This window comes from Oenanthe melanoleuca, chromosome 11 (genome assembly GCF_029582105.1).
Source record: "Oenanthe melanoleuca isolate GR-GAL-2019-014 chromosome 11, OMel1.0, whole genome shotgun sequence".
NCBI classification, from domain to species: Eukaryota; Metazoa; Chordata; class Aves; order Passeriformes; family Muscicapidae; genus Oenanthe; species Oenanthe melanoleuca.
In genome coordinates, this window is record NC_079345.1 from 6,948,162 (window position 1) to 6,961,905 (window position 13,744).

General features: G+C 52.2%; 2 protein-coding genes across 2 annotated transcripts; one reads left to right on the top strand and one right to left on the bottom strand.

Moving 5' to 3' along the window:
* Nucleotides 1–4,122: 4,122 nt before the first annotated feature.
* Nucleotides 4,123–6,565, top strand: LOC130257755 (C-factor-like). The gene is made up of 6 exons (XM_056500582.1): nucleotides 4,123–4,635; nucleotides 4,967–5,018; nucleotides 5,224–5,411; nucleotides 5,677–5,835; nucleotides 5,930–6,049; nucleotides 6,363–6,565. The coding sequence occupies exons 1-6, from the start codon at nucleotides 4,489–4,491 to the stop codon at nucleotides 6,474–6,476; spliced, it is 780 nt and encodes a 259-aa protein (XP_056356557.1). The 5' UTR covers nucleotides 4,123–4,488; the 3' UTR covers nucleotides 6,477–6,565.
* Nucleotides 6,566–6,656: 91 nt separating this feature from the next.
* On the bottom strand, nucleotides 6,657–12,491 carry LOC130257756 (C-factor-like). Its single transcript, XM_056500584.1, has 7 exons — nucleotides 12,330–12,491; nucleotides 11,819–11,870; nucleotides 9,431–9,433; nucleotides 8,535–8,722; nucleotides 8,008–8,166; nucleotides 7,595–7,705; nucleotides 6,657–7,304 (listed from the first exon to the last, which is right to left on the bottom strand). Exons 1-7 carry the CDS (start codon nucleotides 12,471–12,473, stop codon nucleotides 7,191–7,193), a joined length of 771 nt encoding a protein of 256 aa, XP_056356559.1. The 5' UTR covers nucleotides 12,474–12,491; the 3' UTR covers nucleotides 6,657–7,190.
* Between the last annotated feature and the right edge of the window lie 1,253 nt (nucleotides 12,492–13,744).

The following is a 13,744-nucleotide window of genomic DNA, read 5'->3' on the forward strand; positions in this document are numbered from 1 at the left end:
GGCCTGCGTCCCACCCCAATCCCATCGCCATCCCTGTGCCCCGCCCTATCCCCGTGCCCAGCCCCACCGCAGGCCTGCATCCCACCCCAATCCCATCGCCATCCCTGTGCCCCGCCCTATCCCCGTGCCCAGCCCCACCGCAGGCCTGCGCCCCACCCCAATCCCATCGCCATCCCTGTGCCCCGCCCTATCCCCGTGCCCAGCCCCACCGCAGGCCTGCGCCCCACCCCAATCCCATCGCCATCCCTGTGCCCCGCCCTATCCCCGTGCCCAGCCCCACCGCAGGCCTGCATCCCACCCCAATCCCATCGCCATCCCTGTGCCCTGTCCTATCCCTGTGCCCAGCCCTGGTGCGTTTACTGGGCATATGCGTCTCCTTGTAGAAGAGAAGGATCTGGGGAGGTCTTGGAGCTGTTTGCAGTACACGAGTGTTATAACAAAATTTAGATTGCTTTATTTTACATAGAGCAAGCAGCGCTGGGGAAAATGTGAGGGGTCACAGCCCACTCCACGTTTCCATCGAACTTGGTTTGCAGCTCCTTTTTATAGTAGGGTTTTCCTTGTAGTAGTCAATAATTGTTATTGTTTTGTTGTAGTAATTCTGCAAGGTAAGCAGTGGTGGTCAGAGGAACTTCTAAACTCCCGTGGGACAGCTCTTGGGACAATTGGTCATGTAACCATCTGGTCTTGATAGGTAAGAAACCAGAGAAGCAGGCAGCCTGATCTTTAGCAGATAGTTTGTGATTGATTACACAAAGGCAGGAAATCTGATTCTGCAAAAAAACCTTTCAGACTATGGAAAACCCCTTTTTTTTTTTTTTTTCTTTTACAAACTGGTATACAATATTCAATATACAAAATTCTTAACAGGGGGATTTAAACAGAATGAGTTTAATCATATATTTCCCTTTATCTAAGTCCATGTTCTTCTCTTATTTTAAGTATTCTGGTTTATACAAACTCCAAAACTTCTATGATTAACACGAATCATTTATCAATTATCACATCTTGGAGCCGTTTGCTCCATTTGGGTGTTATAAATGAGAAACAAAAATCTCAATATTCAGCAAAATTTAAATTGTTTTATTTTATATAGACAGAGCAAGACTTTCTTTAGTGTCGTGCTTCATTTCAGACCTAAGTATTCTGGTTTATACAAACCCCAATACTTCTATGAATGACACGAATATTTTATAATTATCACACAAGGAGGTTACAGGAGAGCTGGAGAGGGATTGTGGACAGCACCATGGAGTGATAGCATATGGAGGAATGGCTTCAAACTGAAAAAAAAGGCAGGTTTAGATTAGGTATGAGGAGGAAATTCTTCCCTGATGATAAGGGGGGTCACTGGCACAGGTTGCCCAGAGCAGCTGAGGCTGCCCCATGCCTGGAAATGTTCAAGGCCAGGTTGGATGGGGCTCTGAGCCTGAGGGAAGGTGACCCTTCCCATGGCAGGGTGTTGGAACAACAAGTCCCTTCCAACCCGTCATTCCAGGATTTGGCCAACCCTCTAGTACAGTTTGCCATTCAGTGGTTCACACATGATGCCAAACCATCCCTGGAAGTCTACCCTGTTTTTATGTTCTTTTCTTTAGTTTTGGCTCCAGCTGCAGGTAATCCCAGGGTCTCCCCAGATGGTTACCCATGGGAAGAAGCATCCTGCCACAACAGCCTTGTCTCATCTTAAGGTATTAAAACCACTATCAGGCTACCTGGGAAATGTTCTGGCTGAGGGGATGGCAAATTCCTCCCCTCACCCAGTTCAGTTGTGACTTGGAGCAGTCTGATTTTTCACCCCTGTGCCAGAGGCTGTGGTTCCATCAGTGGACTGATGCTGAGGGGAATGAAATGGCACAACAAGATGGATATAATTGTCATTGTATTTGGTTTGCATGGTCAGGTTTTGGGGGGAGGGAGGTAGGAGGGGCCTTCAGGGGTAACTTCTGTGGGAAGTGTCAGGAGCCTCCTCCATGTCCGGTGCAGACAGCTCCAGGATGGACGTGTTGCTGGCCAAGGCCGAGCCCTTCAGCCACAGTGGTAACACTTCTGTGATAACATATTTAAGAAGAGAACAAAAAAGTTACTGTGCAGATGTAATTGCAGCCAGAGAAGAGTGGAGTGAGAATATGTGAGGGCATTAGCTCTGCAGACACCAAGGTCAGTGCAGGAGGAGGGGGAGGAGGTGTTCTTGCAGCTCATGGTGCAGCCCATGGTGAGGCAGCTGTGCCCCTAGAGCCCATGGAGGTCATGGGAATGCAAGAGTCTCCTGCAGCCCCTGGAGGAGCCCATGCTGGAGCAGGTGGATACCTGAGAAGAGGCTGTAAAGCCATGGGAAACCCGTGCTGGAGCAGGGTCCTGGCAGGAACCTGCAGACCCCTGGAGAGAGGAGCCCACGCTGAAGCAGGTTTCCTAGTAGGACTTGTGACCCTGTGGAAGACCCAAGCTGGAGCAAGCTGTGCCTGAAGGACTGCACCCCATGGAAGAGTGATCTATGTTGCAGCAGTTTGTGGAGCCCATGAAATGGGCTCACGTTGGAGAAGTTCATGGAGAACTGTCTCCCATAGGAGGGACCCCATGCTGGAGCAGGGAAAGGACTCCAACTCTTCTCCCTGAGAAACAGCAGGGAACACATGTGATGAACTGAGCATAACCCCCATTCCCTGCCTCTCTGCACTGCTGAGCAGGAGGAGGTAGAGCTGGGAAGAAAGGAGTGGTGGAGGGAAGGTATTTTTAAGATTTATCTTCTCATTATCCTGCTCTGATTTTGTTAGTAACAAATTCAGTTAATATTCCCAGTTTGAGTCTGTTTTGCCTGTGACGGTGTTTGGTGAGTGATCTCTCCTGGACCTTATCTCAACTCATGAACCTTTGTTATATTTTTTCTCTGCCCTGACCAGTTGCAGAGGGAAGTGATAGAGTGGCTTTGGTGGATGCTGGGCATCCAGCCAGGGTCAATTCACTACACACACAGAGGAGTAGGCAGCAGGGTTATCTCTTACAGACAAAAGCTGATTTATTTGGAAAGGTTACATTTGGGTGGAGGATCAGATCTCCTGAACATGACAGCTCATCATTGTGCAGTTGCACAAAAGAGGTCCTTGCAGCAGCATCTCCAGCTGGAGCAGGAGAGGTTCCACAAGCTTATGCCCCCTTAGTCTGCCCAATCACATCCCATATTAATTACTTTATTACTTTATTAATTACTTTAAGGTACCTACACAACATCTCTGAGCTGTCTTAAATGTGTACATTCCACTGTTGCAAATGGTCTGTGCAGTTTGGATGATGCTGCAGCAGGAACCAGCTGGGGACACCATGGGATCAGAGAATCATTTATATTGAAAAAGACCCCTAGGAACACCATTGGATGCTCAGACCCTCCCTGCAGGGTGGAGACACATGGAAACATGCAGGTCATGGTTCTGCATTGACTTTAGGTGCAACAGGAACTCGTGGGGGATGATTCTATGATCTGGTGATCCTCAGGCCTGTCCTGAAGCTCCTGAATCTAGCAGTCAGAACTTCCCTAGGAGTTCAGCCCATCAATTGGTTCAGTCTCTACTGCAGCAAAGAGCTGGGGAGTACCTGGATCACCCTGAGACTAAATGTTCACCTGCAGTGCATGTGCCTGGGCACAGCCCTGGCTTCCAGCCACACCAAAGTCACACTCAGGGCAAAACTGAATTTTATCACAGAGCCATAGTTTGGGCTGGAAGGAACATTAAAGACCATCTAGTTCCAACCCCCCTGCACAACAAGGGACACCTTACACTAGACCAGGTTGCTCAGAAACCCATGCAGCCTGTCCATGAACACTTCACACTTAAATATTAGAGCAGACTCTAAGGAAAGGGGTCACTTTGGTCAGTTCTGGAGGGTTTCCCCAGCAGTCCTGGAGGGTTTCTAGGTTTCTCAGCCTGTTCTTGCAGCCAAGGAGCACTTGTCTGTCCTGGCTGCTCTATCCCTGAGTCCTCAAGGGACATTACACCTGTCCTGACAGCTCCATCCCCAACCCTGGCTTTGGCATTGCACAAACTAAGGCCAGCAAAGTGCACTGTGCAGCTTCAGTGAGTCCAGCCTTGCCTGCCTGACCTTGGGCAAGGGGAGGGACAGGCCTGGGATCCCAAGAGGGAGGGAGGTGGCGGGAGAGAGTGTCGCGGTGCAAGGACAGGGATAGTGCTGGCCCTGAAAGCCCAAAGGCTCAGGTTTGGTATAGCAGGGGAGGTACAAAAAGCAGCACTCCAGACACCTAGCCCAGGGCATTCCCTGCCTGGGCAGGACACTTGGCTCCCTTTGTGTCATTCCACAGCCAGCAGGAAAAGTGGATCATGGGTATGGACCAGAGCCAAGAGATTGAGGTACAGGCAGAGAATTTCTGAGAGCCAGGAGCTGATGCAAGTCCTCATGGGAACATGCGAGATAACCAAGTAGCAAAAGGCACTGGCAGAGTCCAGGGGAGAGCAGTACAGCCACAGCCAGAGCAGCATGGCAGGACTCCACGTCCGCTCCCTTCTGGTCACTGGGGCCAACCGAGGCATTGGCCTGGGACTCGTCCAGCATTTCCTGAGGATGCCAAAACCACCACAGTGGATCTTTGCAGGCTGCCGGGACCCCAAGGGACAGAGAGCACAGGTGAGGCTGGGCTGGGGGAGACTGGATCAGAATGGTGTTTGCATGGGGCTGGACCTGCAATCAGGTACCTGCAGCACAGGTCAGCTGGCTTGGGATACCATAGGACCATTTGTGCATGGGATATGTGGAGGGGAGAATGGCACAAGGCATTTATAAAAGGCACAGAACCCCATGATGTGGCAGCTGGAGCAGGTCCACCACACAAACCAGGTGCACCACAGAAAGTGGTGCAGGGATAGAGATGGAGTGGCATGGACTTTTCCTGGGAGAGGATGAGTCTCTGCACAGCCCCTCCAGCCTCTCCCTGCCTACACAGTGCCCTCTCTTTCAGGAGTTACAGAATTTGGCCTCCAAGCACCCCAACATCATCATCGTCCCGCTCGGTAGGTGCCCTGAGCTGGGGATCCTTTGCCCCAGTTCCTCTGGCGAGTGCCCAGGCTGGGCACACCCTGGGAGCCCCGTGCTGGGAGGGAGCTGTGCCAACAGGCTGCTGCCTGTGGGGCCATGGGGCACTGCCACCTCTGGGGGAACACAGGGGACTCCTGCATGGGGACACAGGCTCTGACCTCCCCTGTGTCGGCTCTGCAGAAGTCGCCAACCCCACCAGCATCAAGGCAGCTGCAGCCAAGGTTGGGGAGCACCTGGGGGGCTCTGGGCTCAACCTCCTCATCAACAATGCTGGAATTCTGAAAGTGAACACACTTGATGCTGAGACACTGGAGGACATGAGCGAGGTTTACACCACCAACACCATTGGGCCCCTGCTGATGGGCCAGGTGAGACCCTCACCCGGGCTGGGCTGTGCTGGGGGAGAATGAAGGGCTGGTGGGAGGGGGACCTGCCTCCACTCCAGTTACCAATGAGCTCTCAGTTGATGAGAAGCTCATAGAGCCATGGGTTGGAGCTCAGGAACTGGAGCCTGGCAGGGAAGAGCAGGGAGGATGCCCCAGTGCTGCTGTCAGTGTTGCCCACTGTGGAAGGATCTTCTCCCCTGCCCTGTGCTGTGTCCGTGTGTGCTCCTGTCCCTCTGTCTCCATGCAGGTGTTTCTGCCCTTGCTGAAGAAGGCTGCCCAGGGGAGCCCAGGCTCAGGGCTGAGCTGCAGCAAGGCTGCCATGGTCAATATATCCAGCATTGGTGGCTCCATTGCTTCTTCCTTTGGTTGGGACATAGTTCAAGCCACCTCGTACCGCTGCAGCAAGGTACTGTCACACCTTTGCATCCCCTGCCCAGCAGTGGGTCCCCCTGCTGCCTCCCTTCCCCTCCCACCACCATGCCCTCCCTGTCTCCCCACAGGCTGCTCTGAACATGCTGAGCAAGTGCCAGTCCCTGGCGTACAAGGAGCACGGCATCCTCTGCGTCGCTCTCCACCCCGGCTGGGTGCAAACCGACATGGGCAGCTCTGCCGGACACCCGGTAGGAATTCCATTGGGCAGGTCCATCAGAGCTCTTGTGCTGATTTTCCATGGGTGGGAGTTGCTGTCCTGAGCCCCAGCCCTGCCTGGCCAATCTCTGCTGGGGCAGCTCCCCCTGTCCTAGTCCTGGGTGCTGGGTGCTTGGTCCTGGGTATCTCCATCCTTTCAGTTCTCATCTCAGTCCCTCCCCCTAGGGTTGTCGGCTTTCCCCTTTGCGCTGGAGCAGCTCTTTTGCCTGGAGCTGTAGCTCCAGCTGCTCCAGGGCCCTCAGCCAGGCCTCAGGCATGGTTTGCATCTCCCCCTCTGCCCCACAGCCCCCTACGACAGTGGATGACAGCGTGCAAGGGATGCTGAAGGTCCTCTCCTCCCTCTCTGAGAAGGACACAGGCACCTTCCTGGACTGGGAAGGGAATGTCATACCCTGGTGAGGCACCACTTCAGGATCCTGGCAGTGGGATCCTGTGGCATTGCTGCCACGTTTTCCACATCGTCAATAAACTCCTGCTGAGAGCCTCCAGCTCTGTTGAGGATTGCCAGCTCATGGGATGGCCCTTCCCAGATATCCCACTCCTCATCCCAGGATGCAGTGGTGCCCACAGCTGCCCTCGATCCATGGCTGTCACTTGGATCCCCATGAGTGTCCTGTGGCACTGTGACTGCTCTCTGGAGACCTCCCCTCCAGGAGGCACTGGAGAAACTGGAGCAGGGCCCCTCTCCTGAGAGGAAAGAGATCTTTGAGCCCCTGCACATCTGGTTTTCCCTTGCCCAGGCTGAGCTGCCTGAGGGGCTGGGGGTCCCAGGGACCAGCTCCCCTCTCCCCTCAGCTGGGGTATGCCTGGTCACAGCTGGGACAGAGGGACACACATTGCTTGGGCAGAGCACAGGGATCCTGCCCGGGGCCGGGGCGAGGGGTTTGTGACTGGATGTGGAGACAGAGCAGAGAGGCACCAGCTGCCAGAGTTTATATAGATGGGGGTACAAAGGGACCACAGGGAACACATGGCATGGAAAAGGAGAGAGAGGCCGATTCCCTCTCCCTGGTAGTGTGGGGAGGGCTGAGGGTGAGCAGGGGTGACTATGCAGAGTGATGAGCCAGCAGGCAGAAGCAGCAGCGTGGGCAAGAGGTGCCGTCCATTTGTCCATCACCAGGGCAGGCTGTTCCCTTCCCAGTCGAGGAAGGCTCCAGAGCTGTCCTGTGAGAGGCTGGCCAGCACAGTCAGGATGCCCCTCACACTGTGCTCCACTGTCAGCAGTGCCTGCAAAAAAGGACAATGGGCTGTAACAGAGAGCAGCTCTTGGGGAGGGAGCATGCCCAGGAGCAGCATACATGGTGTCACACCTCTGTTCTCCAGGCTGGGTTGGGGATACAGGGCTGGCTATTCCATGTACTCAGTATGTTGCAGCTTGCTGCCTGCTCCCTGCCTGCTCTGCTCCATGGTCCCAGCAGCCCACAGCATCACACAAGATCCCCCAAGTGCCCCTGCTCTCCCCAAGACATGGGGATTTAGTGGGCGTCCTGCTGACCCTCCCCTGTACAGCCCAGTACCTGCTCTGTGCCCATGTCAGTCTTCACCCAGCCAGGATGGATGGCACAACACAAGATCCCCTTGTCCTGGAGTTCTGCAGCCAAGCACCTCGTCACCATGTTCTGGGCAGCCTGGAAGAGGCACAGCCCTGCCAGCACAACTGGGGGAGTGGGTGGGCAGGAGAGGAGACATTTCCCATCCACAAAATGGCTGTGGAGGTGGGAAATAGGACTTGGTCCCGGGACAAAGCATCAGCATGACCTGATGGAAAGGCTCAATCCTGGCTACTGTTCTCCCAGTCTCTGTGCTTCTGCCTGGCAGAACCAGGCAGGAGGTGGGTGCCTGGGGCAGGGGGTGATCCATGGGCTCCCTCCTCCCCTCCACAGGCACTGTGCCTGCAACAGCATCTCCAGCACCTCCCCTGGCTCCTCACCTTGCTGGCCCGGTACGGGTACATGGGGGCCTCTGGCACCCTGAGGCACAGCCCGATGGAGCCCAGTTTTGTGGAGATGTTGATGACACCAGCCCTGCTGCAGCTCAGACCCTCCTTCCTTGTGCCCTTCGCCGCCTGCTCCAGGAGTGGCAGAAATTCCTGATGCAAAGACATCAATTCTCCATTAATATGCAACAGAACCCCAATTTAAGGACCATCCTGGAGGGCTCTGTCACAGACTGTGGACAAGCAGCTGGACAGACACTCCTGGCAGAAGCAGGGGATGGGAGATGCCCCAAGGAGGGGCCAGGCTCCAGCTTTTTCCCTCCCCAGGAAAGGAGTGAGCCAACACAGTGAGCCTGGTGCAGGCAAGTGCTCCAGGTGGGGAAGAACCGGGCATGGGGGATGCTGGGCTGGGCTAAGATGCTGAGCTCCTCTGGGTAGGCAGGGGAGATCCACGGAGGTGACCTTATTCCCACCAGGGAACATCTTCCCAAGCAGGAGAAACCCAAAAGGTCCAGACATACCTTGACAACCTGGAGTGGCCCAACCACATTGGTGGCAAACACGTTGAGCATCTCCTGCGAGTCCAGGGAGTGCAGTGTGGCACGGGAGCTGATGCCTGCATTGTTGATGAGCAGGTTCAAGCCCTGGTCCTTCAGATGATACCCCACAGCCCGCACGGCCCCTTGGATGCTGGGCAAATTCACTGTGTCTGCCAGGGAAAAAGCAAAGTGAAGGATAGCTCTGACGGGTCACACAGCACCCACTGAAAATTGTGCTGTGGCTGGAACCAGCACTTCTTAGCCAGAAAGGATGCAGCAGGTTTAGCAGATTAAGAACATTGGAATGAGCATCAGTTTGTCCTCACCTCTTGGTTTTGCAACCTCAGCTGAATTAAACCTTAATTCAACTCATTTTGGGTCATGTGGGGGCTACTGGTAGGAAAAACTTGTCTGTATTTGCTTTCTGTATTCAAGGAATTTATGATTTTACAAGGGATGCTTGGTCCTTGCACACTGAGACTGCCAGGTTTATTTCCACAGGGCTTTTTTGCTTCATGCCATCACCCACAAGGTTTTGGAGCTGACAAATGAGCTGAGGTGACTACAAGTAATAAAAGATTTGATATGTAGCCTGCAGTATTTGGTTGCAGGTTCTGAGTCTGAACTTCCCTATCCCTACTGACCAAGTTGTGGGACCATCCCTCTCAAGCAACAAGGCACAGCTGAAATTGAGCTAACAGGGATAAGCATCCCCAGTGCCTTCCTCTTTGCTTAAATATTGATATAGCTTTTGAAATTCTGCCATGTTTTAATTGCAGGATTTTTCTGACTCAGGCAATAAAAGTGGTGGTTTTTTAAGTTTGTGTCCAGCTGTCAGGGTTGCTTGTTAAGATTTACATCCTGTCCTGGATACTCACCAGCTGAAGTGGCTGTAGTTTGTTTGTTTTAAAGGGACATCTAAATACCTTCAGAATGTGAAACAGGCTGGTTAGGCCAACATTAATTTTATATATTGCCTTTTAATACCTCAAGTATACCACAGAGCCCTTAAAACCATGAATATTCACGTGTATGGGCAGGTTGAAGTGTGCCCTTGTTACCATGCACATTTCTGTGCCTGTTTTTTGCAGATGCCAATGTGATGAGCCTGCTGGGAGTGGGGGACTGCAGTACTAGATTCCTTTTTTTTTTGCAACACTTTGGCCCCTGAGCTGTGTTTTTGTTCTCATGCTTAGAAAAGAGTGACTTAACAAAGGTTTCCAAGGCTGAAGATTTCTTTCTTGGAATATTTTGTACACTGATGGGCAGCAAAAAAAAATCCTTTTTCCTGGCATTTTTAATTAGCCGGATGTCTTTATGGTGGTAAGCAAGTATGTGAGGGGCATGGGACCTGTTGCTACCTTGTGTTGTGCAGTGTGCTGACCTTTGTAGAGGTGTCCTGAAAAAATTTGAGGGGAATACCATGGGATAATCAGCTGTGGGGCTGCTATAAGAGGAAGGAATTTGAGAGGATAAATCACAGAGTGTTTTGGAGTTACTTCTTTGGACAACGATGGGATGAAGTTCAAGGTTCTGTCACTCCCCACATGTGAGTGATCTTTTGGTCACCTGGTGAATGATTAACTGCTCTGTTTGAATTAGCTGAGTCATTGCTCCAAGGCAAGTGGGACGAACACATTTTTAGTCTTTAGCCCCAAAATTTACTGAAATAACAAACTCCTGTCTCCCTGGAAGAAATAAGGGTGAGAAAGAAAGAGAGAGAATGAAATGACAGATCTTACACATCTTTGAGTAATTTTTTTAACTTTTCTTTCTGAAAAGTCCTTGCTTGTTACTGGTTTGAAGACAACCCTTCCTTATTATGGAGCAAAGAAAGCTTGAAGCAGCTTACCTTTTTAAGAAATATCTTGTTGCTGTTGATATTTAAGAGCTTTTAAGCTTATTTTTACTTTATTGACAGTCTGGGGCTTGGGGTATATGTTTTTAGTCAAGATTGTTCGTGGAGTGGCCAGTCCCTTGAGATGTTCTTTTATATTGGCCGTGCTCTTCCCACCAGGTAATGTCAGTTGGGGCTCACAGCTCATTTATTTTTTATTCCAGAGAAGATGTTTTACTTTAATAATCTACTTAACAGCAAAAGAGAGATTTGCTGCCTCTTTGTAGTAAAGCCTGAATTCAAAAATATCTTATTTTCTAAGAAATATTTTAAAAACTGAACTTGAACTGAAGTTACTTGAACTTTTCAGGTACTTTTAAACAGATAAATAGGTAGGTAGATAGGTAGGTACTGATATGGCATAGCCTTGATTCCATTTTCTTATTATTGGCTCCAATTAAATGAAATACAAGTATTTAGAAGCTCTGGCTGCTTCCCACATCACTTATTACAGCAATGGCAATCCTAATGCAGGTACTTTCCCAAACCATTTCTTTTGATTTGGGTGTTCTTTTAATTTTTCATTAATAAAAGCAGCCCCCACTCCCTCAGACACAGGGGAGCAAAGGAAATCTCTGCTCCTCAAGGCATATCCTCAGCCTGGTGCTCCTTATGTCCCCACTCTTCACCCAAATACTGTCCTCCCCAGTGAGATGCTGTCCCTGTCCAGCACCCTGGAAAATTCTTTCCTGTGAATACCCCAACTTTGCCAACTCCAAATGTCAGCCTGGCTGTTCTCCCTATGCTGTCTAGGTCCATTTGCTGCCTTGTGCTTCTCCCAAATGCTAATGAAAAAGGTTACTGAGTTTGGTCTGCACCCATAGAAGGGGGGAATAGCCAAGAGGACATTTCCCCAGTCCAGACTTTGTACATCCCACGTCTCTGGGTCAAAGCATCAGCCTGGGACACCAGTCTGGGCAGATTTCCCACATGTCATTTTCAGTTATTTTTTCTCTCGTTTTTACCTGAACAAAATGCTGACCATGGCCACCTCCAAGCAGATCCCAAACCAACCCTCCTACTTAGGAACCATCCAGGCAGTTACTGTGCCCCGCCTTGCTTCACTTTGTGAACCCCTGTGTCCCAGCCCAAAACCTGGGCACTGTATTTAGCATCTTTGGGAAGAGACGTCATGCCTTTCCCATGAAACTTGCTCAGCAGAGGTGTCCAGACCTACCTCTGCCTCCTCTAAAGTCAGTTTGACTGCTCCAGCCAGAGTACAGCCTAATTTGGGGGCAGAAACTCGCCTAGGTGTGCATGGATCCCTCCCCATGGATCCCTCCCCAACTGGCAGGGCTAGAGCTTCACCTCTGAAGTCAGCAAAGAGCTGGAAGCAATGTTGGGTGCAAGGAGAAAGGTTGCTCCATACCTAGCTGGACCAGTTTGATGCTGGAGTGCTGGGCAGCTAATTCTTGCAGGGCCTGGAAATAAAGTGATGGAGCAAGGGAGGAGGTTAGAAGCCACCAGCTGCATGGTCAGGTGTCCCACCCCTGCTCCCAGTCACCGAGCCAGGGTCGCTTTTCTTTCTTTGGGGAAAGAGCACAGGGCTATTCCCTGTGGAAGGGGTAGGGCAGCAACCCCACAGCCAGCAGGAGAATGGTGCTGCTGGGCTTAGGAACTGCCCCCCATCCTGAGTGATCCCAGCACAGAAAAGGGCTTGGCTGGCCATTGGCACAGCCAGGAGCGAGTGATGAAGACATGTCAGCCTCTCCAGCCTCATCCCACCCGGCCACATTGGAACCGCCTCATGCAGGCAGCTGGGGGGTTATGAGAGCCCCAGAGCACTTCTGCCCCAACCCCAGGGCAGCAAGCCAGCAGGACTGCAGATCCCCGCTGCACACCTGGCTCAGCCCCATCCCATTCCCTGTGCCCGCACTGACCTTCCCTCCTGGGCCCTGGGGGTGGCGGCAGGTGGCAAAGATGTGCTGGGGGGGCCGGGGGCTGGCGGCCAGCTGCTGCACCAGCTCCAGCCCGATGCCGCGGCTGCAGCCCGTCACCAGCACGCTCCGAGCCAGCGCAGCCATGGCCCAGCTCTGCGCCGGGCGGTGACACACGCCAGGGCTGCCGCCTGCTTGGCGTAAAAAGGAGCACAGCCCAGGGTGTGGCTCTGGGCACCCGTGGGGACTGGGACAGTGCCAGCACCTGGCCCCTCACCTGCCCCAAACAGATCCAGGGTCCCAGGAGGACCAAGGGCTTCCTGCATTTGGCACATGGGACTGTGTCACTTGCATTGCTCAGATTCCCACCACTATGCTCCTCTAAAGCACCAGCTCTTAGTCTCTGTGACAGCAAAAGGGTCCACCTCTTCCACAGGCTTGGAAGAGCACTACCAGGAAAAAGAGAACAGGTTCAAATCTGGCTGTGGTCAGCAATCTCCTAGTTTGGGGGGTGAGTTTGGAATGGTTGAATTCTTAGATGCTAATCCAAAGCCCAGCCTGGGAAGCACAGGGAGTGCAATTTGTATCCTGCGAGTTCTACTCCTGCCAACACTCCCCACCAGAGCATCCAGGAGCCAGCAGAGAAGGACTCCCACTCCCTGTAGCCTTGACCACCCACTGCTGGGGCTTCAAGCTCACATTCATCACCTTCCTCCTTGCTGGAGGACAATGCTCAGTGCTTATAAGCCCAAGAAGTGCCTGTAATAGCAAGGCTCCTGCAACCAAGTCAGCCTGGGGGCATGGATTTTTAGGATGCAGAAGTGTTAAAAGGAGCAAAGAGCTGCCGTGTAAAAAGCCTTAGCTAAAACAGAAGAATTGTGGCAACATGAATATGAGGTGTGGGAGGAAAAAGGGAGAGTAGTGAGGATGGGTCCATCCCATCTGGATGTGCCTTGTGGCACATACCTGTTGCTCACTGTGGAAGGAGGGACAGAAGTCTCTATTCCCTGAGTAGCTGAGTAGTTCCATGTTTTACAATCACCAAAGAAACATTCAGGAAATTGCGAAGGGCCCCCACGTTTGGAAGATGAGCTTTCAGGTGACACAGATCATCAAGGGGAAGAAGCAGTGATGTTTCCTTCCATAGTGGTGGACAGACCACAGCCCCCATGAGAGGTAAGAATGCTGGGTGTGGATTTGGATGGTGTTGGAGTCTGACCTGCTGCAGCAAATGTTCTTGCAGGTGTAATCACCTGCACAAATAATTGCACTGCACAGACTTGCCTGCTCCGCCAGCAGCATCCAGATCAGAGCTCCCATTAGGAACAAATTAGACTAGAGTTTCCTCTTCTCCCTCCAGGCTCCTCGGGAAGGAAACAACAGGAACAAGTGAAGAGGGCTGCAGGACCAGGAATGGC

Coding starts and splice junctions, on each gene's coding strand:
- LOC130257755 (XM_056500582.1), top strand. CDS start 4,489: ATGGCAGGACTCCACGTCCGCTCCCTTCTGGTCACTGGGGCCAACCGA. Junction 4,636..4,966: donor CCAAGGGACAGAGAGCACAG/GTGAGGCTGGGC, acceptor CCTCTCTTTCAG/GAGTTACAGAATTTGGCCTC. Junction 5,836..5,929: donor CCTCGTACCGCTGCAGCAAG/GTACTGTCACAC, acceptor GTCTCCCCACAG/GCTGCTCTGAACATGCTGAG.
- LOC130257756 (XM_056500584.1), bottom strand. CDS start 12,473: ATGGCTGCGCTGGCTCGGAGCGTGCTGGTGACGGGCTGCAGCCGCGGC. Junction 7,706..8,007: donor ACCCGTACCGGGCCAGCAAG/GTGAGGAGCCAG, acceptor TGCCTCTTCCAG/GCTGCCCAGAACATGGTGAC. Junction 7,305..7,594: donor CTGACATGGGCACAGAGCAG/GTACTGGGCTGT, acceptor CCTTTTTTGCAG/GCACTGCTGACAGTGGAGCA.